Source organism: Lynx canadensis, chromosome A2 (genome assembly GCF_007474595.2).
Source record: "Lynx canadensis isolate LIC74 chromosome A2, mLynCan4.pri.v2, whole genome shotgun sequence".
In the NCBI taxonomy this organism is placed as follows: domain Eukaryota; kingdom Metazoa; phylum Chordata; class Mammalia; order Carnivora; family Felidae; genus Lynx; species Lynx canadensis.
The window spans coordinates 149,067,930-149,095,774 of record NC_044304.2 but is presented as its reverse complement, the minus strand read 5'-3'; the positions used below and the strand labels follow the sequence as shown (position 1 = coordinate 149,095,774).

The 27,845-nt window shown below is 39.9% G+C and overlaps 1 protein-coding gene across 2 annotated transcripts in view; it reads right to left on the bottom strand.

Annotated features, from left to right (window-relative positions):
• EXOC4 (exocyst complex component 4) overlaps nt 1-27,845 on the bottom strand; it is a 754,543-nt gene that overhangs the window by 390,643 nt on the left and 336,055 nt on the right. Inside the window, exons 10-11 of one of the 2 annotated variants that reach the window (XM_030308465.1) lie at nt 24,239-24,335; nt 15,454-17,329 (exon numbers count right to left, since the gene is read on the bottom strand). In XM_030308465.1, the coding sequence (XP_030164325.1) occupies nt 17,263-17,329; nt 24,239-24,335 (164 nt within the window). In that variant the 3' untranslated portion in view covers nt 15,454-17,262. Of the gene's footprint in view, nt 1-15,453; nt 17,330-24,238; nt 24,336-27,845 lie in introns of those variants that run through there. The other variant, XM_030308464.1, reaches the window with a different exon arrangement.

Below are 27,845 nucleotides of genomic sequence, written 5' to 3'. Positions count from 1 at the left end.
GATATTTACAAAAGGGTAGAAATCTGGAATATAACCAAATCTTAGGAATATAAACACTTTCTTTCTCTTATTCTTGAAATAAGTAGCTAAAAAATTGTTTCCCCAAATAGTGATATGATATTCAATAGGTTCCCATTCTGTCACTGACTGTGATAACTTCCAAGAACTAAGCTCTTAAAGAATTATTTATTGTGGGGCTCCTGAGTGGCTCAGTTGATTAAGTGTCCAACTGAAGTTCAGGTCATGATCTCACGGTCTGTGAGATCGAGCCCCAAGTCGGGCTCTATGCTAACCGCTCAGAGCCTGGAGCCTGCTTTGGATTCTGTGTCTCCTTCTCTCTCTTGGCCCCTCCCCACCTTATGCTCGCTCTCTCTCTCTCTCTCTCTCTCTCTCTGTCAAAACTAAATAAACATTAAAAAAAATTATTTCTCGAGGTCCTTTCCAACATTACCACCAACCACACCACCACCCCCAATACCCTCACGAGCTACTAACAGGAGCAAGAGAGAGAACTCAGAACGACACCAGAGCTTCCAAGTACATTCTCCTGTTGAGAAGCAAGGCATGGCATTCAAACCAACTCCATTTTTCTCCACTTGCTCAAAAGGAAAGACACAGAAGGTGGTGATTGAAAGCATTAGTGAGGTTTACATAGAGGAAAGCCAAGAGAAACACTCTGAACAGGCACACCATGCCCTCCCTCTTTCAGAAACACAAATGAGCACAGAAGAAGTCAAAGTTATATATAATCTTTAGTGGTTAAAAAAAAAAAAGGAGTAATGCTTCACACATGGCAGGATCTGGCAGAGTGTGTTATGGAGGCAGCTCATGAAATGCTTAGCTATCAAATTAATTCCAGTTGGCTGGGATATGAACCCTGTCACATATATTGAAAACTAGATGAAACATAACTAAATGTAATGATAAAGAGCAACGAAAGTGCTGCTGGAAAAATAATCATGAAGCTTCAGGCTTGTTTAATGATTTTGTCAATATCTGGAGAAGAGAGAATTCCATGGAACCAGAAGAAATCTCAGGGGGATTTTGCAAACATTAGGAAGAAATTATGCAGAGGGTTTGCAATGCTCGTACTTTAAAAAGAGGAGGGGGCATTATTTTATAATAATAAGCTCAAGAAAATGCTAAACTAAATTTTAAAGCTCAAAATGATCTTTCCTTTATGTGTCTTATGCAGAGACCACACTACAAAAAAAGTCTACTGAGTATTCATTGCAATCTACCAGAGAGAAGAAATTCATTTCTCTTTCTTCCTAATATTTAAGGCACTTGATGCAAATGCACAGGTATATTAAGAGGAAAGGGTAAAAAAAAAATTCAACATGTCCATTGTTTTCCTTTCATAAAATTGTTTCTGGCATGGTTTCTCGACAACTACAGTTTTTAACTGATCTTCAAACAAAATATTTGATCAGCTATCTCATGTTCTTTTTAGAGAGGCACAAACAGTAAATGAACAAGTGAATTTTAAGAATAACGTTTCTGAGTCAAATTGCTAATCATTTACTCAGACTATCCAAATAAATAAATAGATGTGTCCATTTCTCTTCACAAAAGAGTAAAGTTTAGCAAGATGGTACTAACAAATGCCCGGGGTAAATCGCAATTGTTTTCCTCTCCTTTTATGGCCCCTACTATATCATCCTGCTTTCAATAAAAAACCATATGTAGGCAGATATGTGTTGAAAGCCAATTCATAAGTGCCATAGAGACTAAATATTTGAGAATGTTATACTTCTCATATCTCATGGAAAAAAAGAAGGGCCCACAATGGCGGAAGCATTTAAGAGATAATGTAAAACCACAAAATATAGGGAAATGCGTGCTTTTCAGAAGACAACGCCAATAGAGAATGTTTATAAAGAAGACATTCTTGGGGTGCCTGGGGGCTCAGTCGGTTAAGTGTTCGACTTCGGCTCAGGTCATGATCTCATGGCTCATGAGTTCAAGCCCCACACTGGGCTCTGTGCTGACAGCTCGGAGCCTGGAGCCTGCTTCGGATTCTAGGTCTCCCTCTTTCTCTGCCCCTCCCCCACTTTGGCTCTGTCTCTCTCTCTCAAAAATAAACAAACATTAAAAAAAAAAAAAAAAAGAGAAGACATTCCTGCAGGTAGCATAGTTCTTGAAAGTTTTCATTTTACATCATACCAAGACCCAAAGCTGAAATGGAAACCACAATGTTCTATTCTAGATACATTCAAAATATTCAAGTGCTACTTCTTTCTTGTAATGGGGATATCCCTGACCTGTAGAGAGAAATTTACCTTTACATAAATTAAATTATATCTTAAATATAATTTGAAAATCTATCTTGGGTAAAACTACATAATCAAAGTCCTTAAGTCCTGCAAATAATTATGCCTACATTAACCAGTTGAATTCATAAAGTTTTCTTCTAAATCAGCCCCACTGTTTTTAGATGATTATCTTTTAGAAGTAAGACTAAGAGAAGGGCATAGTGATTACACTAGACCATCATGAGAAAGTACTCTGAGGTTCTCATTTTGACCGGGCTGCCACCTGTCCCATCTGTCTCTGAGACCCAGAGCTGGTCAAACTGTGTCTTTCATCATAATTTTTTAACAGAAAAAACACTCTAATCCAGGGGGAGAATTATGTTTATGAACTGCTTCCAGAGTGTCCTACTGAAATGATATTCCAGTCCTACTGAAATGATAATGGACAGCCCAATTAGAGCCTCCATTAAAGAATCCTGGGACCTGAGAAACCTCGTATTTTCAGGGTTCTGAACGGAGAGGAGGCAGTAAGCACTAGGGCTCTGGGGTCCTTCTGCCTGGGCTTGAATCCTGGTGCCTCCATTTACAATAGTGTGATCTTGGTCAAGCCACTTCAACTCTCTGTGCCTCAGGGTAGGTTCCTTAGCTATAAAATGGGGGTAAAAAGGGTAATAATAGCATCTACCACCAGAGTTGCAGTGAGGACTGAATCAGCTCATAGATGCTAAGCATTAAAAACATAATTGGGTGTATCACTAGGGCTCAGTAATTTCCGTTTTATTGTTATTTACTTGCGTTGACTGAGAGGCCTTCACCATACATAAGCAGACTGTGAAAGTGAGACCCAGAATGTACACTTAAGGTAATTCCATCTTACATTACCCCAGCATTCCTAGAATGCAGACAGTTTCAAAACCATTACTTACGCTCATGTATATAATCTAAAACACCAGGATCTCAAGATGTATGCTCATTACTATTGCCACACACAAGCAGGAAACAATATATAATGTTGTAGAAATTCACTGTTGACATGACATCAAACTTTTGGTAGCCAACTGGATGTGAGGCATGTAAGCCAAATCACTAGGACTGCATCAGTAACCTGAGTCTTTGTGGCATTGGTGACAGTTTTGCTGGAGTTTGCTATGGTAATGAGTATAGACAGCCTTGATCCATTAAGGACCACGCCTGCTGTCTTAATGCATTCCCTCAAGTAATTCAATCATGTTTATTTGGGAGAGACTCTGAGTTATCTTGGGGACATTCAAATAACCAGGTTTCCTGAGATATGCTAATATATTTAAATTATAGAGGGGCTTCCTGATTGCATTAGAAATGCATCTATCTTTCCTTTCTTGTCTTTGCAGAGGGCATGCCACAGGCTTTGTCACAACCAAACGCAAAGTGCCCCCAGGCTGGGGTTGCTAATTATATTTTGAAGGGCAACTGGTTTCTTTCTCAGTAGTTATTCATCATCCACCAAACAAAATAATACCTGAAATATGTGGAGCACACATAAATATGTTTCATTCAGCCCCCAGGAAAATAGATACGTGGATGTATGTACCAAGAGTGGGTTTGGTAGAGAGTCTTACAGACTGAGAAGAAACTAACAGGAAAAATCAACACACATTTCAGAAATATCAAGGTCATTAAGAAAAGCTTATTGGGGCACCTGGGTGGCTCGGTCGCTTAAAGCGTCCGACTTCGGCTCAGGTCATGATCTCACGGTCCGTGAGTTCGAGCCCCGCGTCGGGCTCTGTGCTGACAGCTCAGAGCCTGGGGCCTGTTTCACATGCTGTGTCTCCCTCTCTCTCTGCCCCTCCCCTGTTCATGCTCTGTCTCTGTCTCAAAAATAAACGTAAAAAAAAAAATTAAGAAAAAAAAGAAAAGCTTATTCTTTTTTTCCTCCAGAGAAAGTAGACAAAAAGAGCATGAGACGTAACTAATACTTAGAAGAGGAAAGTATCTACTCCCTAGTAGTACAGTTCACATAAATTGCTAGAAAGATTTCAAAATGTCAGCAGAGGCTTCCTTCCTCTCCCGGATCCAAACGATGAATAAAACTTTCCTCAGAAGCCAAAGCCAATGACGAAATTCCTCTAACATTTACATCCGTAATGGTGTTTCTTCTAGAGAGAAGAGAAAATCTGCGGGAATGAAATATTTGACAGCCTTTGTGACGTTTAGTAAGGCAGAAGTATGTTTGCAAACTTCAAACCTGACTGACTCGTTCTAGCACCTTTTCCGACAGGCAGCATTAAAGAAATGTCTTATACAGGAGGTTTCCCTGGTGTGTGCTCTGGGGCTTGAGGAGGGGAGGAGAGAAGGAGTTTCGTGTGCTGTCATGGGAAATTAACGGTCTGCCTTACGGAGGTTTACAGACTATCATTTATAATCAGACACGGGCAGCCCATCCACTAACTTAAGCATTAAAGAGAGACAAAGAAGCGACTTTCTCTCTCTGCTTCACCCTCACCTGTACAATGACCTAGGTAAAACTTAGTTGTCCTCGGGGCACCTGGGTGGCTCAGTCAGTTAAGCATCTGACTTTGGCTCAGGTCATGATCTCACAGTTTGTGGGTTCGTGCCCCACGTCGGGCTCTGTGCTGACAGCTTGGAGCAGAGCTAAGAGCCTGCTTCAGATTCTGTGCCTCCCTCTCTGCCCCTCCCCCACTCGCACTGTCTGTCTGTCTCTCTCTCAAAAATAAATAAACATTAAAAAAGATTTTTTTTAAAGAATCAGTTCTCAAGTAATTGTACCACAAAGCACATTTGTAAATTCATATTTGCAATTTATTGATTTGAACAGCAAAAACAACCCCAAGAAGGAAGCCGAGGTGCAAATGTGTTTAGGTGGCAATGAACCTCAGGCACACGGAAGCACAAAACTTGTGTATGGTCAGTCACCGAACAACCAGCTGTCTACCTTCATTACCTTCTTACCGATGGTAAGAAGTGTTAAGACACTGCTCTCCGTGCAAAGTTTACATTATTAATTTCCCCACCCAACGTTTACTGAGAACCTAGTGTGTGCCAGATATCAGCAACGTTCCAGGTATACAAAGCCAATCAAAAAATGGCCACTCGCATCTTCTTTATGAGGAAGAAACATGAGAATAAATAGAGAATAATTATATGTTGGGTCAGCAAGGGCACAGAGGAAAGAGGAGGAGTAAGAGAGGCGTCAGACAGTCCCCAGAAAAGATCCTACTGAGGAAGGAGTAGAAATTCACCAGGTAAAGGAAGAGGAAAAGGCCATCAGGTAGAGAGAAAACGCAGGCAAGGGAAGAGAGGGGGGACAGAGCATTAAGATTTGTGCAACTTCAGGGGCGCCTGGGTGGCTCAGTCGGTTAAGTGTCCTACTTCAGTTCAGGTCATGATCTCGCGGTTGGTGGGTTCGAGCCCCGCATTGGGCTCTGGGCTGACAGCTCAGAGCCTGGAGCCTGCTTCGGATTCTGTGCCTCCTTCTCTCTCTGTTTCTCCCCTGTTCACACTCTGTCTCTCGCCCTCTCAAAAATAAATAAAGATTAAAAAAAAAATTTAAAAAAAAAGATTTGAAATAGTTTAGGATGGCAAAAGGGACTACAGCAAGTGTATGACACACTCACATATATATATGTATATATGTATACATATGTATATATATATACAGCAAGTATATATAAGAAAATGAAGGAAATGAGGCTTAAAGGATAGTTTTACAATCCTGTTTTTCTCATCCACTTACTAACTGGAAAGAATCTGAGGGCCTCACTGTGAGAGGAGCCACAAAATGGAGGTGACCTGGACCCTCTAATCACCTTGCGGTCCATCCCACTAAGTACCTTGGACGGGCTCTCTTCATGCCTGGGCTGCAATGCAACACTGTGCAGAGAGCACAGGATTTAGAGTCAGAAGCCACTGTTACGTCCTTGCCTTGAAGAAGGAACTGACTGTTCGAGCTTTTAAACTGTTTCTCAGGGTTGTTATGCTAACCGAATAAGACAATGTACTTGGAAGTTGCTGTTTTAATGTTAGCTATTTACTGCTATTATATAATTTATATAACTCCAGTAGATGCATAATCATAGTATTAATCTTATTATTTATGTTCTAGTAGATCATGGCATTGTATGCTGGCCTCTCCCTTTAGACCTTTATAATTATAAATATGGCCTCATTTCAATAAATTCAGAAAATTATGAAACGTATCACAAGATAATCCCACATTCACTTCTAGGTACATATGTACTCATAAATAAAGCTATACATCTATATATTTTGATCAAAATGTGGTCCTATTATACTTCTGTTTTGTAACCAGCTCTTTACTCAATATATTTAACCTATCCTATGTTAATAAAAAATACACCTACTCTACTATTTTCAGTGGCTGGACGAGGTTATATGTATAGAACACAATTTATGCAGCCAATATCCTCTAGACAGATCGCCCAATATATGAATATAGATCTTAGCTAAACAATCCCTGTGATCCATTCATTTCAGTCTTTAATCCTTTCTTTTACCCCATACCCCAACACACACACCCCTGTTATCCTTTTGCTTTCTTTGCCAGAACATTTGTATTTGATCTTGAGGATTTTCTGAAAGTCCTCGATTCTGCATCATCAGATTCCATATTATATTAAGCTTCACTTCATTGTATAATTGTTCAAGGACTTAACCTACAAACTCTCATCTCCACTACAAAGGCCATTAGTACATCTGGTTCTCACACCTTTCATCCAGGAATCTCATTCCTGCCCTTCACACATACTTTCTCCTCACACTCATCTCCAACTTCAAACAAATATCTTAAGTTTGAATATAATCCAATTTTTTTTCTCTAGTCTTCTACCTTCTTCCAAAACATCACTATTAATTGCAGATGTTACTGTTTTCTCCTGATGGGGACATTATATATTCCTAGTCTAAGATTTCCACTGAGTGTGGGTATATTAATTTCAATATAAAACTGTGTTCTGCCTTGAGTCATCTCAAGGTGATGTGTTAAGCACTATAATGAAAATATGCCTAGAGCACAATAATTTTAAAATTTTAAAAAGAAGGCAGGGGTCAACTCACATTTTGCAAAAGTGACTAGGAATAAGCCCAGGTGAAAGTTGAAAGAGGTGATACATGACCTGTATCTTGAAGGATAAATTGTACACCAGATAAGAAAAAGGTTGGTATGGGTAGGCAGATTTAGGGTAGAAATAAATAAATATGTGTAACAGTATGACAGACCTAAGAAAAGACCAGGGCATAAAAGGTGAGCATAAGAAAAACATGGCTAAGGTCAGAGAAGGTCCTACACTCTACAAAAAGGAACTCTGACTCCTTCATTGGCGGACGATAGGAAATGACAAAGAGGAAGGAGCACAATCATTCTGGCAGAGGTGTGGAAGATGGGTCAGAGAAGGTGAGGTTCAGAGTAATGGGAACCAATTAGGAAGTTGGGAATGGAAAGCAAAGGCACCAGCGATGGACAGAATGGATCTGAGACATAATTATGAAGCAGAACTGGTAAAAAGAGTGACTCTGGATGTGTAGGGGCAGGGGGGATAAAAGTTTTCTAGGTGGACTCCTGGGTTTTTGAGGTCTGGATCACCGGGGAGCTGGTGGCATCATCTCTCAAGAGAGGGAACACAGGAAGGGAAGGAGCAGACACAGATTAGCACTCCAGGATGGAGGTATGTGCAGGGGAGTAAAGGCTGGGACTGAAAGATTTAGGCAAGAAGACTATCAGTTCAGTTTTAGAACTGAAACAGCTTCCTGGAGCTTTCGAGACAGTTCCAGTTTGGAGATAATATTCTGAAAGTAATAGCTAAAGTTACTGAATGGGTGAGACAATGGTGGAGTAAGCAGAAAACAGTCTGAGACAGACTCCGTGGAGGACTTGCATTGAGGGAGTCGGCAGAGAGGAGAGAACCTTAAGAAGCCTGAGAATGAATGGTCTCAGGTGGAACGAGACGCCAGAGACAGTGGTAACACAGAAGGGAGGGAAAAGTCCAGACATAAAAGCACGATCAGCTGCCTCGAGTGTTCACAAAACCAGCTAAGGTAAGATGGAAAAATACCCTTGAGATTTGGCACCTTTGAGATGGTGACAGTCAGCAGAAGGTAGAGTGAACGGGAGGAGGGGAAAATGAAGATCACAGAATGTACTCCAGCAGCTTCGTAGGAAGCAAAGAAGAATTTGAGTGGTAGGTGGGGGTGGGGGGACTGCCATGAAAGTTTAAGGCAAGAGATGTTATAAAGGGCAGTGGCTGAGCACATTTGTAGGTCCCAGGGAAGGACCAGCAGATCAGAGAAGACTGAAAACGCAGGAGAGACCAGGTTGAACAAAAAGAAGATCCTGGGGGGGGGGGGGGATGGAGGGGAATGGGATTAAGTCTAGAGAAGGAACAGCCTCTGAAAAAGCAAAGGGCACACAGTGAGATGTGTCTCTCCAACAGATGAATTTCTGAGGGTACAGAAGGAAAACTGAGGAAATTTAGCACTCGTGGAAATTTTTTTTTTTTTTTTTTTTGTCGTGGATTTTCCTTCTTTTTGTTCTCAAATACCACAATACCTAATTAGGAACCAAAGCTCTCTAAAGGCAAGGACAGGGACAGTGTCTGGCACATGGCAAGCACTCAAATATTTGTTGAAAAAAAAATGGATAAATGGGTGAAAAATAATGAACAGAAAAACATGACTAAAATGAAGAAATTTCCAAATTCAGGGTTGTTTTTTTTTTTTTTTTTTTTTTTTTTTTTTTTCTGAGAGACAGGGAGAGAGAGAGAAAATCCTAAGCAGGCTCCACACTGTCAATGTGGAGCTCGACATGGGGAAATGTGAGATCGTGACCTGAGCTGAAAGCAAGAGTCGGACGCTTAACCATCTGAGCCACCCAGGTGCCCCCAACCAAGTTCAGTTTTTTACAGTACACTCAACTCCTACTGAATGTAGGAGTTGCATCTTGAAAAGTCAACATCAATCAAAAACACGTAAAAAAGGCAAATGTAATGAATTAGGCGTACAAAGTGGAGGGACTTCCAACTTTCAGAGAAGGATATTGCCTCCTCTTTACTCTTCAGTGAAATCCTCATTTCAATTTTCCTGAAAGCTTCAAAACAAGAAAAAAACTATAGATTCACTCAGTTGCATTTCTGAGCATGGATGCACCTTTATCCAACCTGCTCAGCATTTATAATTTCGTTTTCAAGAAAGGATAGAGTGGTCTCTTCTTATACAACTTTCTTTGCTTTTCTTATTTCCGCTCTTATATTTAATTTTTTTCTACCATATCTCCCATAGATTTTTGCAAAGAGAGCAAAAATAAGGAAAATATGCAAACAAGGCATCGACGGCGTTGCTGGCAGCACCTTGAGCACCCTGGGCAGGGCTGGCATTGGCATCCCTGACGACAGGAGAGGCTGCAGACACGGGAAACTCCAGAAAACAAAGCGGCTATAACACGTGTGACTGCACAGAATACATTATACTTTATAACCAAGCAGCTGAAGGGAAGGCAGTAAATATAATTAACAATAGGTTCAAGATAGTATAGTTAAAAATACGAATGCTTTAATTTGCAAGAATTAAGATGCAAGATTCTAAAGACCTACTGAAAGAATATTTAATGCCCATCAAGTTTATCTTGTGCTTTTAAAACTGGCCCACCCACCTATAATTCATTTGCTCATTTACTCAAAACATTTTTACTCCTTTCCTATTACGGTCCAGAACCACACGATTTACAGCCAGTACCAACGCACTACAATCCTGTTCCTGCCTCCAGTCTAGCCCATGCCTGCTCACTGTTTCTTCTGGTATTCCCGTATCCCACTGGCTCTTGGTTAATCCTTCAGGTCACACCCCTCCCCTCCCTCCTGGCTGAATTTGTTGTTTCCAAACACTAGCCTACATATTGTTATCTGCTTAAGAATGTTGATTTAAGTTGCCAATTACCTTTCTTTGAAAAGAATCATTCTCAATTTCAAGGTAATATCATTTTTGCTTTTTTTGTTGTTCTATATTCATTCTGCTTAACAAAACTGGCAACCTATTTTAGTTGCCGGTTATTTTTGCCTTGATTCGTACATCTCAAAGTCCAGGAAATACACAGTTGGTTAATTTTAGCTTCCCTGGCTTTTACTTCCAAGGCTGTAGGACAGTCTATATTCATCATCTAGATAATCGGACTCTGGGCATCCTGGCTCACTGCCTGGCTAGACCAGAGGAGAGCCTCCCACGATCTCTTATTTGCCTGAGGGACCCCTTGGCCCCACGAGATAGGAAATCAAAGATTTCTTGAAAAGCTATTTTGAAGAAGTTTAGGTTATAAGCAGTATTTCGGACCATAAGATCCTAATACGTTCTCATTTATTCCAAAATAATGCTTGAATATTGTGTTTTTATATCTGCGGATTTCAGCGGTACACTGATACAATGGCCAACATGAAAGAACCAGTTACTGCTGTTACAACCATAGTGTGGGCGACTAATACAGGCATCGTGTTGCATAAGAGCCACCAGACACCGAAGAGGACATATTGTATGGTTTCATTCATATGAAGTTCAAGCACAGGCAAAACCAATCTACATACAATGGCAGTGATGGTCACCTCTTCCGGAAGGGGGTTGACAGTCAATACGAGAAGGTCTTCTGGGGCACTGATAATGAGCTGTATCAGTGTTCCTTATTTTGATCTGGGTCACGGATATACTCGCGTGTACAAATGTAAACATTCATACAAGTATATGAATATATACACAAATACATATGTAAAGATTTGTACGTGTTGATGCATATGTATCATCAATAAAAATGAAAAATAGATTAGCTTTTAAAATATTTATAGATTCTGAATTCCCAGAATCCAATTAAGATGCTTCCATATTCTTTCACTCAAGAGTGATAGCTTAGAAACTTGCTGGCATTACACTTTTTTCTTCTTGCTGTGTATCAAATACTTTCTCACCTACTCATGATGTGGTAGCTTACAGGAATAGGCTTTAGAGAGTGCTCACTGAATTTAGAAATAGTAACCACCAAACGATTACTATTCTTCCACAAATGCCAAAAACAACTCGAGGACATCGAGAACTCCAGGATCTATTCCGACTGCAAAACAGAAAGATCCAGCATTTCCAAGTTCAAAACCACCGCTCTCACCAAAAAATGAAATTAAGGTCATTAAAAACTAAAGCTTCTCTTATGACCTTTTCACCTCTATTCTTTTTATCTGGCTGTTCTTGCCTCTTTTGCTTGAAATCAAAAACCTTGCTTTGCTCACTTGCGAAATAACAAAGTTTCAAGAAAATACTGTTGCTCGATTTGAAGTTTCTTCTTGTTTGTTTTTAACTACAAAAAGAAGATGAAAAGGGTTTCTTGCCCGTGAAATGGAAAATATCTCACTTGCAGTACTACAGATTAAAAAAAACACACACAGGAGGCAATATTAATGATTAAATGTTCAAATTACAATCACTAAAAGTAAAAAAGTTAAAAATGACCAGGAAGAGCCTTGGGTGTTATACAGAAGCCCTGGAAACAAAGTAAACAAAACAGAAATAAGAGAACAAAATGAACAGGAGTGTGTGTGTGTGTGTGTGTGTGTGTGTGTGTGTGTGTGTATGAGAGAGAGACAGACAGACAGACAGACAGGAGAGAGTCTTCTGAGGGGCAAGCAAGGAGAACAGCAAAATAATTTGCCAAATCACACAGAGCAGCAATGTAGAGCCCACACCCCCAAAGGAATAGAAGTTATATATAGGAGACTGTGATTTTCCTGTAGGCATTCCTACATTATTTTGATACCAAATTACATTATCAATTTAGGTTTCAAAATCAGATGTAAATAGGCCTGTGGCTGGATATAAACACATTTCAATGAATGCTGAATGGGCATGTTTTGGCTGCTGCAGCCCAGGACAAATATATGTTCAGAATATGTAAAAAGCAGCACACAAATTACGTAAATATTTTACAAAGAAAAAACAATTTTTCTCTGCTGTCTTTTATATGTAAGCTTCCAATAATATTAAGTGATAATTATAAAATTTAATTAGTAGAAAACACTGTACCAAAAACATCAGCATATCCAGGTCAAAATCAACAGCAGGCATGATTTTAGGTTCATTACTTATAATGTTATTTTATTATTCATTTATTATTTAAAAAAATAAGAGAGAGAGAGACAGAGTACAAGCAGGGGAGGGGCAGAGAGAGGGAGACAGAATCTGAAGCAGGGTCCAGGCTCTGAGCTGTGAGCACAGAGCCCGATGTAGGGCCTGACTCACGAACCATGAGACCACGACCTGAGCCAAAGTCGGACATCCACTCAACTGAGCCACCCAGGCACCCCTATTATTATTATTTATTTATTAAGTTTTAGTCCCGTGTTAGCTGACTGCAGAGGAGAGCCAGCTTTCTTTTTGCCTTAAACATCACTAAGAGTCAACTTATACTCACATGAACCATTACTGGCACAGGAAAAAAAAAAATCAGCAAAATACAAAAAAGAGAAGAGAAATAAAAAGCAAAAAAGGAGGAAGGGTGGAGACTCTATAACCACTGCTCTGCAAACAGCCGTCATGTGAATCTCTTTCCTACCCTGTGTCAGAAAGAACAAAGGTGATGAAACGCTGCAGAAGTCTACAATAACTCCTTGGCCTAGCCAACGACAATCATCAGCATTAAACTGCAATATAAAAAAGAACCCAGGGGCGCCTGGGTGGCGCAGTCGGTTAAGCGTCCGACTTCAGCCAGGTCACGATCTCGCGGTCCGTGAGTTCGAGCCCCGCGTCAGGCTCTGGGCTGATGGCTCAGAGCCTGGAGCCTGTTTCCGATTCTGTGTCTCCCTCTCTCTCTCTGCTCCTCCCCCGTTCATGCTCTGTCTCTCTCTGTCCCAAAAATAAATAAACGTTGAAAAAAAAATTAAAAAAAAAAAAAAAAAGAAAGTTCTTGTTGTGGCGAGTACAACCCCTTTAACATCCAACCAACTAACTGGTCCTAACCCAGATGTGTGAAGCGACAAAAACCCAAACTACTCTCTGCCTTTTAAGTGACACACATTTACATATTTGAAAACAGGCATCAAATGTTCTGGTTTTCTTCTGGCTTTCACAAAGATTGCCAGTTCTTTCTCACGAGGAACGGCGTGTACTCTCCTCCTAACCAGACAGGCATGCCTGACTTCTCCTAACGTCGTCGTTCAAACGTGCATTGCTATTTGGCTTGGCGCCTTGATGGTCTCTCCACTGCGGTCAGTAACATAAAACTGCCAGTTAGTCGCAATCCGTGTGCAGCCATGTATCACGCAACATGGTTTGGAAACACAAAAGTGGAAGAAAACTACAGTTGAATCTCTGAAAGTTAATTTGAGGATTAAAAACACTTAACGTTTATCACGTAAATTCAAAAGCAGTTTCTCAGCTGTGGGGTTTGAAATCTAAATGTACCACGACAGTGTTTCACAGCCCTTCACGGGTCAGACCGTCTGAAAACATAGCAGTATTTTTCATAATTCTGAGGACAAGGGGAAAAAAAAGGTATGTGTCATAAAAATGCAATAGGGTAGCCACATTTCCTCCCATGCATGAATAATGTATGATCTACAATGTTATTTGCTAGACTGTCTAATCACTAGCATCTTTCAAAATGTCTATATAAGCTTTAGCTCATTAAGAACAAACATGTATCCGTATAAAAATATCACATACCTGTGAACACTCAGAATAATATTCCGCCAAATACCAACACACACATCAAACTGACATGGGTACCCTACTTTTGTGCATTTCTCAAAGATAAAAACATTGGGAAATGAAAGACTAAAGAATTATTTCAGCTTGTGACATTCATGCTTACTCCAAATAATCAAGCTTAGCTCCCTCTTTCAAAACAAACCACACATAACACACACACACACACACACACACACACACACACACACTCACTCACTCACACACGCTACATATATAATCAAAAAAATGATCTAGGGACTATGGCACACTTTTTAAATAAAAGTGGGAAGAAAAAAAACTAGCAGAAACAGAAGAGGCTAAATAAAAAAGCTTTTAAAGCAAGGCTTCTCCTATAAGAAACGGTTTTATAATCTTGAAAGGAGCTTCTACAATTCATGAAAGAATGATAAGGCAAAAGCACTTCGTATGACCATAAGCTTTTGACGTAGTAATAAGAGAAAAAAGAGTGAAAGGACAAAGTATCTAGGTTTCTGATAAATCACTATAAGAAACAAACTACGAAGCTAAGTTACAAGAGTAGTATGTTAGGATCAATGTTTAAAAAAAAAAAGGAAATTTCTAAGTTCACCTTTATATTTGTGTATTTCCTGTAACAGACACTTTCTTATTACAACAGAGGCAACACACACACACACACACACACACACACACACACCCCACTATTCTACCACTTCTAGGTATGAAAGATTGATCTATTTCAGTAACATCACTAAAGAAAAATATAATTTTCCTTTATATTTTTATTGTTAACTGACGAAAAAACATTCAAATCAACAGACATTTGCTAAGCACCCTTACAGGCGACACATTAATTCTTTCAACAAATATTTATTGTGCACCCCGTTCATGTAAAAGGTGCATGTGAACCACTTTCCTTCCTGAATGGTGGAAGTAATGTTAGGAAAGGAGGTGAGGAAAGCAAAGACCACAAAAAGCAGAAATCGAGGCTGTTACAGGAATGCGGATTTGGAGTTCGGTAGACCTAAAATGGTCTAAAATGGCCTAAAATGAATGAACCAGATTCAGTCACTAATCAGCAAGAGTTAGTGCCAAAAAGTTGAAAAGATCTTCCGTGCTAGGCCAGGTTTAAACTAATATATGTAAGATTCGTAAGTAGTTTATGATCACCCAGAATTATTTTCTATTAAAAAAAAGATTAATTTGTTGGCAAAGTTACAAAAATCCCACAGGCCCTCTACAAAGCAGCCCACCAAAGCATACCACTCCTTTACGAGGAAACAGCCTCGAGTTCGGCCACAACTGTTCTTTAAAAACTCCCAGATATCTGGAATGTCACACGGAATAAATCCTTAATAACATGTTGATAAGCTGATGGCATACTAACAATGGCTCAATATCTTTTGATAATATCATCGAAGTGGGCTACGTACAAAAGACTTATTTTCCGTCTCAGGAGACACAACTGTCAGCAGGGACAGAGATTTTCACCATACCAAACAGAGTCATGCTGATGACTTCACTCCTGAAAACAAGCCTTCCTGAGTGCCCCAAATCCAGTAAGATGAGGTGTTGGAAGAGTATTCGCTGACAGTCACTGTGTGGGGCTTTCTCTAAACCTTCAGAACTTCTGGAAGTTTCAGATCTAGTCCCAAAAGCTTCTAAAAAATCTAACATGATGCCTTCTTTGTTGTTTAGACAAAAGAGAGAAGTTTCTACCTTGACCATCCTGTGTACTTATCTTCCCCCACACGCCCGCCAGCAACACAGACCCCTCTTCACGTTCATCTGTTCGCTGTTCCCCGACTGTTGCGTCTTTTTCCTTTTCACGCACCATCTCCTCTGCCCAGGTCACTCTGCCCCAGATATTCACACAGCTTCCTCCGTCTCTTCATTTTCCACAGTCCAACCAAATGTCATCTTCCCAGAAAGGCCTTCCTACTCCACCCTACCTGAAACAGTGCCCTCACCTCCAGCGGTCACTTTTCAAATTCCTAACTTTGATCTATTGTTCTTCCTAAAACTATCACTACCCGATACTGTTTCCCATGTGTGTTAGTTTACTGTTTTATTGTCTGACTTTTCCACTGGACTAAATTCCACAAGGGTAGAGACTCATTACTTGCTAGATGGAGAGGAGTTGCACCAAGTAAGCGCTCAATAAATTTTATTAAATGGATGAGCGAATGGATTTTTATTATGCTTAATTATCACAAGGAATTTTTTATGCCTTTGATCTACCAGCATTGTCGACGCGATAAGTACTGTAATTAATAAAACAAAAAAAATACAAAATGCAAGTGTTAATCACAAATGCCATTTACTTTGGAATATCATGTTGAGAAACCTGACCTGCTGCATTAATGGCATCATCAATTTCGGTGCCTTTCACTGTCCGAGCTTTGGTTTCAACCACTTCCTGACCTCCTGACTTCAAGCCCTGCATTAACAATCACAGGCCTCTCAAAGCAATTTCACAGCCCTAACTGCCCCTACCCAAGCTGCTGCTAACTGGCTGTTGCTACATCTGATGAGATTAACTTTTCGAAGTTACTGTTCTCTGTAATCGGAGACAAATATGATTAGATATTATGATTATGATTACTTGCTCCTACTGCTGTGTGCCCTCAGAATGGCACACAGCCAACCACAGAAATTCTGACCACCACCAAAGCTCAAGCTGCCAAGATGTTTCATCCCCCTAACTAATCTAAATGCCAACCTGCTCCTTACTGACCAATGAATATTTCATCTTTTGTTCTACCCAGAGAGCCTTTAATTGCTGTCTGGTTTTAATGAAGTGTGGCTGATAATAAATAGTGAAAAATGCTCATGGCCCGGATATTCAATATTCGAGCTGTGTTCAACAGAGGAAGCATCGGTGACATTTCTGCAACTCAAATACCATCATCATCCACTCTATCTCTAGCCTCTTACCTCTGCCAAGTTACCCCAACTGCAAACATCTGTTCTTCAACTGTCTCATAAGAAACATACTTCATATATGCAAAGTGGTCATTACCCTAAAGAGCCAAATGTCTTTCAAAAGCTAGTTGAAGCAAATAAGCAAAAAGAAACACATTGTCATTTGGATTTTTAAGTTTTAAAATGTCAGGCCTTTGGAGTCCTTAAATATTATAAAAGCATGTCCCAGTCACAAAAGCACAAACTTTTGAAAGGTAGAAAGCAAAATCCAGACCAATCAACTCCTTTATTTTATAGACACGGAAAACTAAGACACACAGGAATTTGGCCAACATAAAAAATTAAAATGTGGTCACTCCTACCCACCCCCAGCCCACATTCAGTGATCTGTCCTCTCCATTGGGCGATACAGAAAACTCCTTTCCAACGAAACAATGGCTCCAGTGCTGAAAGAATGATTAAATACATCATTTAATAAATTAATTTCCTGAGTTTGTTCTTATTGCAAAATGTAGTGTACATTTTCCACAACAGAGAATTAAGGTTAAATGAGGCCATAAGAGTGGGACCATAATCCAGTAGGGCTGGAGTCCTTATAAGAAGAGGAAGAGGTCACATCAGGGTACAATGAGAAGGCTTCCTTGGACTCAGGTGTCCTTATTCCTGCCCTGTCCTAGCCCTAAAGTCCAAGAACTTTTCTTTCTCAAGCAGTGATGAGCTACATTAAATCCCACTACTTCTCTTCGATGAGTCCACCTTTGAAAGCGAAAACCTCCAGTAGTGAGAAGGTTGAGTGCAACAGACTCAAATATATAACTTCGTCTTTTTTTTTTAAGTTTACTTATTTATTTTGAGAGAGAGAGTGACCAAAGAGTGAGTGGGGGAGGGGCAGGGAGAGGGAGAGGGGGAGAGGGAGAGGGGGAGAGGGAGAGGGGGAGAGAGAGGGAGAGGGAGGGAGGGAGAGAGAGAGGGAGGGAGGGAGAGAGAGAGAGGGAGGGAGGGAGGGAGGGAGAGGGGGAGAGAGAGGGAGGGAGGGAGGGAGGGAGGGAGGGAGGGAGAGAGAGAGAGAGAGAGAGAGAGAGAGAGAGAGAGAGAGAATTCCAGGCAGGCTCCACACTATGGAACTCATGAACCATGAGATCACGACCTGACCAAAGTCAGATGCTTAACAGAGTGAGCCACCCACGCATCCTGGTAACTTCATTTCCATTAGCAACACTTCCCACCAATTTGCCTCAATGGCCCAGAATGTATGCAATAACAAATGCACGCAATAAATAAATAAATGAGAGGCTAATAAAGCTTGAGGTGGTTTTTTTTTTTAATGTTTACTTATTTTTGAGAGAAAAGAGAGAGAGACAGAGAGAGAGAGAGAGAGAGAGAGAGCGAGCCAGCAGGGGAGGGGCAGAGAGAGGGAGACCCAGAATCTAAAGCAGGCTCCAGGCTCTGAGCTGTCAGCACAGAGCCCTACAAGGGGCTAGAACTTACAAACTGTGAGATCATGACCTGAGCTGATGTCAGACGCTTAACTGACTGAGCCACCCAGGCGCCCCATCTAATTTAGTTAGATGCTGCAAGCATTTAGACTTTTAAAGGAATAATTTTTGTTGTCACTCATTTTTTGCTATATGAAGTATATTAGTAATCAAAGGAACGATATGTTCTCTGGGAGCTTTTAGAGAATAAAGAATAGTGACAAATGAAAAAACAAAGGGAGAAATAATTTCTCCCTCCTTCCCTGCAAAATCTCACAAATTTTAGGTAATTTCAAATTTCCAGAAATGCCTACATTATATATTAATTATAACTAAAAAGTCTTACTTTGTCAAACTGTGATTGATACCTCAATAAAATGCACTTTGTTGGCAAAGTTTTTTATATTCAGCTCACAGTTAATAATTACCATGATGTAACTAGTCAGAAATAATTTTTGTAAAAAAAATCCAAATGCATGTCAGATCTAGACAAAAGGAAGTACATCACTCAGATTTCACCAATAACATATTTTCTTCCTGTTTCCCCAATTCAAAGCCTAGAAAATAAAATCCATTTACTAGAGCGAATACATCCATTCCTCATGACTATTTCCAGAGAAAACTAAAAACAGCAAATATGTCAGTGGGGAAGGGAGGGTGGGGGAAGGTATTCGTCCTATCATATTCAGGGTCTCTATTTTGGTGAAATTATGTCAGAATCTACCTAAGTATAAGAACCTCTTCATTTCAGTATGTTTTGTTCAGTGAGACCCAGAGGTAGCAAACTTGATGAGATGAATCCTTGCCATCAAAAACTTCCATTAAGGGTTTAGTTGCACACAGTGTCTTGCCAGGCTACGGGTAAAGCAAGCAAGATAATACTAGATACCTCATCTTTCTAAAACTTCATTCTCTGTGGCAATTTTCTGATTTCTTAACCGGAATGAGAAAATAGTAAGGAAAATCATTAAATACGCAAGTCAAGGAGGCAACAGAGTAAACGCAGAGTGAACAAACTGGAAGTCGGCGTATTTGTCTCCAACACCCTATGACATTTCCTAGTGAAGAAATGGCAGTACTTAGGAGAAAAGTGCAAAAATACACTAGCAAGGTTGCCAGATCCAGGACCTTGTACAGTGATGTTATGGGAGGACAGGAAAAATGACTGCTAAGAATACAGAAAACATAATGCATAACGGGAATCCACTGTGTGGTGTTCTGGAATAGGGTGGTTCAGAGTTCTCAATGAAGAAAACTGTGCTACAGAGAATACATTGGCAATTAAATGAAAATTATGAAAAGAATATTTTTTTAATGTTTATTTATTTCTGAGAGAGAGAGAGAGAGAGAGAGAGAGCGAGCAGGGGAGGGGCAGAGAGAGGGAGACACAGAATCTGAAACAGGCTCCAGGCTCTGACCTGTCAACACAGAGCCCGATGCAGGGCTCAAACTCATGAACTGTGAGATCATGACCTGAGCTGAAGGCAGACACTTAACCGACTGAGCCACCCAGGCGCCCCATGAAAAGAACATTTTTAATAAATGAAGGGTAGACTAGCCACATGCAAAGTTCAAGAAGATAGAATACGAGTATTGCTAGACACAGGGGGAAAGTAGCAAAGGAAAAGGAAAGCCCTATACACTTGAAATGGTTTCTGGCTTCCAAAGAACACTATCTCCGTTCACGGAAAGAGAGAGTGTAAGAAAACAAAGGCAGTGTTGAAATGGGTGATAAAAGCCAACTTGTGATAAGTTCCTTCTGAACTCACTTTCTGAATAGGATGCCAGTTATAAGTAAAGATTATTATGATCCATTAGGAGAAGAGTTTGGGGAATGAGGATGGGAAAAGAACAAGTCACTGCAAGGGAGAAGCACACAAGGGAGTCGAGGCGGTGCAGTACTGGGTGGAAGGGATGTGACTGCTCACTACTGTCCAACTGGCTTCAGGAAAGGCTGTGCCCAATTTGCACACCAGGTGTAAGAGATCATCTCCGTCCGCGCCAATAATTGGCGTTTTGGGGCTTCTCAGTTTTTGCCACCAAGGCAGCTACTGAGTGAGTACCTTTTAGGCACGAATTTCATGTTATTTTTTGTGTGTTCCTGGGACCTGGCATAGAATCAGAGTCCAATAAATAATCAGTGAATAAAACCGAACAGAAGGAACCTGGATCTGCACCTAATTTGTTGAGGCTTTCACTTTAAATTTCTTATACTGTGTTTTTCTCCCCTCTTTCCATTCTTCCAGGCTACCTCTCCCATAGTTTATCTTGTCTTGTAAATAAGAATGTGCAAAATCACATTCACTTTGAGCTTGCACGGAAACACAACAAGGGGCATTCTAGAGGATGGAAAATATATGTATACGTATTTTGTTGAAATAATCCCATAGAAATAAGAGTGACTATTTCTAAAGAATCCTCACCTAACTTACAGAAGGGAAAACATGTATCATAAGTGCTCAATACACATTTGTTGATCATGAATGACTGAGTGGCCAGAGGAGAAATGAAAAATTTAAACACTGAGTAAAAATGAAATGCACTGGTATGATAAGGTGCACTTTCCTCTCATTACCAAAACTAAACTTCCAAACTTTAGAAGAAATAATAAATCTAGTAACTGCCAAATCTGTAAGTGTAAAAACTAAAACAAAACAAAACAAAACAAAACTGTAAGATCTTAATGATTTGAAGTCCCTTAAGCCCATTATGAAGTTTCAGCTGAGACTCTATATGGGTTTGAGAAGCAAGGTTTCCATTTGAGCCAAAGGCTAATTCAAAATCCATAATGATCACCTGCTTAGAAAGGAATTCACTCACCTTGCAGACCACATAAGATTCTTCTGGCTTCCATTAAGAGATACACAGAGAATGACTATAAACCATGGCATGCAACAAACATTTCTCCAATTCTAATCAATAATAAAATACTGAATAAAAATAGAGACCAATCAAGTGTGTAAAACCAGTACGAGCACTACCAAGCCTTAAAACCTCTCTTGTAAAGCAGGATAAATGCTAAAAAATAATAGTCAAGAACTGTAATACATTAAACTCTATGAGTATTTTTGCAAAAATGCAATTTATTAAGTGTGAAATAAGGATAACCTTTTTCCCCCATTCTAACTTCACCTTAACAAAGGGGAAAAAAAAAAACAAACAACCTTAGGGGGAAAAAAAAAATCTCTTGAAAAGTGGTTATTGACAATATAGCTAAAAAACTTCCAAAGATCTTCCTCTATGCTTTGGAACAAATATAAGCATAAGGATTTCATTTATCCATGCAATGGCATAACTTACCAGTAAATTATGGCGCTAAATCTAGGTTAGAAGATGCCTATAATGATTAAGGTATTTTCCCATTTTCCTAACAATTAGCAGCTCTAACTAAGTAGAAATCAATTTAATTGAAGAAGAAAATGAGTATTAAACTAAGTACCAAAGTCAGGTGAAATAAATAGGAGCACTGTCACTTAATCCAGAAATTCTATATGTTCCAATTCATATGTTTATATATAGAAAATCAACTAGATTTATAGAGGAATAGTCTTAATCCTCTTAATTCCGTGATTCTTTTTTTTTTTTTTCAATGTTTATTTATTTTTTGGGGGGACAGAGAGAGACAGAGCATGAACGGGGGAGGGGCAGAGAGAGAGGGAGACACAGAATCGGAAACAGGCTCCAGGCTCCGAGCCATCAGCCCGGAGCCTGACGCGGGGCTCGAACTCACGGACCGCGAGATCGTGACCTGGCTGAAGTCGGACGCTTAACCGACTGTGCCACCCAGGCGCCCCAATTCCGTGATTCTTAAATTACACGATTTACTTGTTGTGAATGTTTGCTGAAACAGGTTTTTTGAAAGATTAATAATGCTTCTTTAAAAATCTCTTCTTTGGGGTGCTTGGGTGGCTCAGTCAGTTAAGGGTGCAACCCTTGGTGTCATCTCAGGTCTTATCTCAGGGTTGTGAGTCCGAGCCCCGAATCGGACTTCACACTGGGCATGAAGCCTACTTAAAAAAAAAATCGGGGTGCCTGGGTGGCTCAGTCAGCTGACTGAGCCGACTTCGGCTCGGGTCATGATCTCACGATTCATGGGTTCAAGCCCCGTGTCGGGCTCTGTGCTGACACCTCAGAGCCTGGATCCGGCTTCGGATTCTGTATCTCCCCCCTCTCTGCCTCTCTCTCTCTATCAAAAAATGAATAAACGTTAAAAAAAACTTCTTTGTTACTGCATGGAAGGATGTCTTTATTGTTTAATTTACATATTTGTGTTTCTGCATTTAAAACTAATTTTGAGTAAAGTATTTCAGCATAATTTTTAAAACTCATTGCTTAAATAAGAGATCTGAATCGAACTCATTCCAATGATTGCAATTTAGTAAGTCTTGGTTAATGAAAAGGTAGGATAATTCCAGTAGTAAACTGCTCATGTTTTAGAAAAGTACATTCAATATTCTATCTGGACAATTTAGTAGCATCTGCTTACCTGTTATTTCAAATGCCTCAAAAATTATATTAGTTACATAAGAAAGTTAATGGGATGATCTGAGGACCTAACCTCTAATGAACCCAAGAGTTTCTGGTCCATTATATGAACAAAGCAAAAATAAATACTGGCTCATCACAGAGAAAACATACACTTAATATTACATCAGATATCTGTGTCCAAAGAGTACCCTTTTTAAAAAAAAAATTATTATGAGAGAGAGAGAGAGGACCTGCACGAGGGGTTGGGAGGGGCAGAGAGAGAGGGAGAGAGAGAGAATCCCAAGCAGGCTCTGTGCTGTCAGTGCAGAGCCCCACATGGGGCTCGATCCTACGAACTGTGAGATCATGACCTGAGTCGAAATCAACAGTCGGACACTTAACCTACTGAGCCGCTTAGGTGCCCCAAAGAGTACCCTTTTTTATTGAAGTCAACAATGCTTACCATTTAATTCACCATCTTAATCTTTTTTAGGTATACAGTATAGTAGTGTTAACTCTATGCACATTGTTATCCAACAGTTCTCTAGACATTTTTCATTGTGCAAAACCAACATTTTAGAGCCACTGAATAATAACCCCCTTTTCCCTTCTTCCAAAAAAGTTTCTTTTTAAAGGTATTTAGGGCTTTGAAGTTTTTTAAATGGAAGTATCACAGATTTTTATTTTCTTATAATCACAGTACCACAATAAACTGAGCAACAGATTTTATTCTGGTTAGCATCAAGCTGTCCTTTAATATATAAAACCATATATACAACTGCTATAATGCCTTTCGGTTTTGGTAAGTCATATTTGTTCAAAGATTTGCCAATCCTCAAAGGATATCTGAATCATTAATGTAAATTAGGGAGACAGATCATGGGTCTGCCATGTTTTCCTGTAAAGGGCCAATGTGTCAATATTCTAGACTTCGTAGGCCATATGGCTTCTCTTGCAAATATTCAACTCTGCAACACCATAGCACAAGGCAGCTATGGATACATGAATAGATGAGCATGACTGTGTCAATAAAATTTTAGTGAAAAAAAAAAAAAACAAAACAGGTGGCAGACTAGATTTCTCCTGTGGACCATAAGTTGCCCCTCCCTGAAATAAACATAGAAGGGAAGGGAGGGACAATGACAGAGAGAGGGAGAGGGGCAGGGACAGGAAATAAAGAAAATTTTTAAAAAGCATTCATGGAGTATTATTCCTGAGAACAAATAGGTACTAAGATGAGTTGACATTATTTGTTTTATTGACAAACTTTGATAGTAAAGCCCTAGGAGATGCAACACTCTTTTTTTTTTCTTTAGGACTTGTTTCAATGCTGACTGACCTATTGGCATTCAGTGCATCGGCATAAATAATGAAAATATTGATTTTTCAGTAAGTACATAGGATTTGACTTACCTTAATAATGGATGGAATATGACAGTAATATTTCTGGCTCCAGGTTTGCAGACAAATTTTGTTCCTCCACCTTCAATTAGGTTGTCATCAGGACCCCCTTGCAGGAAAAGGAAGAGAGACTGAGCTTACTAGAACATTCCCCAAAAAGAAACCCGGGCTACCTAGATGAATGTTATACCGCCATAAGAAGGACTGTCTTTGCAAACAGTTGCCTTCAGGTCTACAAAATTATTTGGAATGACTGGATCCAGTCTTCTTGATGACGTAAACCGCAGGGGAGCACTTTCACTCTGGAGTGAAAACGTGGAAGCACAATAAAAATAAATTGTGTATTTAAAGAAAGAGGGTAAGGCATGACCCAGTTAAACATGAAAGTTAGGATCTGCTCTCAGCAGTGTCCATCTTGGATAGTGCAGCACATGAAACTTTCCCAAAGAGGAAGTACCATCCAAGTTGTCCGGGGCAGAAAAGGTTGGAGCAGAGACCCATACAGACCTAACTGACCACACTTCACCAAATCTCAGACCCCATTCATTGTAAGACACATTATCGAGTAACACTAAATTTAAGACAATCCTGTTAATGGGGGCACTGGGTGGCTCAGTCGGTTGAGCGTCCGACTTCGGCTCAGGTTATGATCTCACGGTTCGTGGGTTCGAACCCCGCGTCGGGTTCTGTGCTGACAGCTCAGAGCCTGGAGCCTGCTTCGGATTCTATGTCTCCCTCTCTTTCTGCCCCTCCCCCACTCACACTCTGTTTCTGTCTCTCGAAAATGAATAAACGTTAAAAAATTTTTTTTTTAAATCCTGCTACTGAAACTATATAATGCATCCTTATCTTTTTCTCATTGAAAAGCTTCTTATAGTTTAAATATATACAAGTATGTTATATAATTTATAAATATTTATTTAGGGTTTTTTAAGACTTTAAGGTTTTTAAAATAAATAGGTGTTTACCATAGAGCTCTCATACACATTTAACATGGGAGAGTGAGAAAAATGAATTATGATGTTCTTAAAATTACGCAATTTTCAGAATCCAGCTTTTCTTAATGACTCAGAGTTGTCAATATCCTTGTTTTCTAAACGGTGTCACTAAGTGGGTTTCTTACAGGAGTTCATCCAATATTTTATGCCAGCTGCTGATACCGATCCTGCAAGGTCTAACATTGGTATGCACTTGATGCTATCAGTAGGTTTAAAGAGAAGGTGTTCCAATACTGACCAAGACTCATGCTCTTTCCTCAAAAGGCCCCTAAGAGGTTCATTAATTGAATCAGTGAAGGCTCGTGGTATGAGGACTATCCACTCAGCTCACAAACACTGAGGCGAAAACAACTCATTTTGACCGTCTTCTGGTCCACAGCCATTGATAACATGCCATAGACTTAATACAACATCCTGATTTCAGAGGGTTAAAATGCGCAAAAGTGTGCATCTTGGGGTGTTGGGAGAGGTGCTCCCCATCCCTCCCACACCATTCACATTACCTTCCATTAGAATGAAAATTAATGTAATCCCTGGCCCCTCTCTGTCTTTTATGCACTCCAGGGGAAGTGAAGTGACTCCCTTAGTAAAACTGAGAAGAAAAAGCTGAGTACGCATGTCTCAGCAACCTCCTTATTCCACTTTAGAAACCAGAATGCCTGTAGATGGTGTTGTCTTGTCAAGTTTAACCAGAAAGGTCTTGCCTTGTCAGAGAGGGATGGAGTGGTCCAGTCCCTTCTGTAAGTGGGTGAGTAAATTTGTCTAGTTTTGATTTTCAGTTAGCAAACTCCTTTGGCTCTCAAAGAAGGCTACATCTTTCAGTCTGGCTTGTGCCAATAAAAGTTGGTATTTCAGCTTCCATCTGCCCGACTTATGTTATTTCCTAATAGTTTCAGAACTCTGACAGTAAAGATAGATGCTATTTCATGGTCTTCCTCAAAATCCTAACAACCTACACTTAAATTATTTCATTTCTTTTTTTGAAATTACATTTTCCTCCTAATTATAGTTCTTTGCAGGATACCAAACACAACTAAATCTCATTTGATTTATTATCTATCTTAACGGTCTCTGAGGTATCTTGGAGATTGACTGATAAAAACGTGTGAAGCCTCAGAAATCCATACCCTGGATCATCAAGACTTCCCAGAGGCATCAGAGTCTAGACAAATCCCATTTGGATCAGTTGTCTCTGCCAACTAATCAGAGCAAGGCTTTTCTTAAGAAAAACAGAAAATATAATAGTATGTACAGCTCTTGGTTGAAAGTCATAAGCTATTTTTCTCATGGAAAAAAATCCATGTTGTATTTACTAGATTTGCACCAGAGATATTAGTGTTCTGCTAAGTCAGTGTTTTTGCATAAGGAGAGCATCAGGGCTACCACAAACATGACTCTTTTAACAAAATCCTTCTCTCGAGGACACACGGTATGGTCACAAACAGAATAAATATATCGTCTTTATCAATACCTCTCTAAGATCATAAAATGAAGCCAGCACTGAATTACCAAAGAAACGTGTGTGTATGTGTAGAAAAAAAAAAAAAAAACAGGTTATATTCTGCACTCCAGGGGCAACAATCAATAACTCCCTATGAAATAAATCTACATAACAATATAATACCTTCATTTACTGAATATGAACATTTCTCTTAAGAACAAATGTGAGTTAAGACTACATGATTTCCAATGATTTCTAAAAAAGTCTCAGGTTCAATGATTTTAGGTCCTCGATAATTATATATAGGCCTGATTAACTTAGCTCCAGTCAAACTAGTATGTTCATGCCCACCAAATGCACTGAATACACACACACCTCCGTGCCCTGGTCCACAACGGGCTTCCATTTCCAGGGCCCTGCCTCCTCCCACCATTCCTTCAGGCACCACATCTAGCCTTAAACTTGTCAAATGGGGGGGCACCTGGGTGGCTCAGTCGGTTAAGCCTCTGGCTGTTGGTTTCGGCTCAGGTCATAACCTCGCGGTTTCGTAAGTTCAAGCCCCACATGGGGCTCTGTGCTGACAGTGCAGAGTCTGCTTGGGATTCTCTCTCTCCCTCTCTACGTGCCCCTCCCCCACTCATGCTGTCTCTGTCTCTCTCAAAAATAAATCAACTTTGAAAAATTAAAAAAATAAAGGTTTAAACTGTCCAATGGCCTTCTCCCAGGGTCCACAATTCCCTTAACAGTGACTTCATATGTGATAACCTATATAACCTTAACTTAGGTCACTCTACTTCCATTCCTTTTCTAATACTTATGTAACATTTTCGAACCTGGAATGGAACTTCCTGGAAAATGGTTATAAAAGCATACATTTGCTGAATGAAGGAAGAAACACCTAACTTAGATGTTACTGGAATTATATGAGAAAGTATATGTGCAAGTCCTTTGTAAACTGTCAAAAACCTAACAAACATAAGCAATTCTCTCTGTATCCCCAGAGCCTTGTGGGTAATAGGTGTGTTTAATCACCATTTGTGGATGGCAATCATATGAGAAACGTAGATAACAAAAGATCCAATACCAAAAATAAGGCCCAAGGGCCACTAGAAATGTCAGTGACAGGGAGATTAGGCTGTGAAATGGCCAGCATCCGGCTGGAACCTAAGTAATAGTTGCA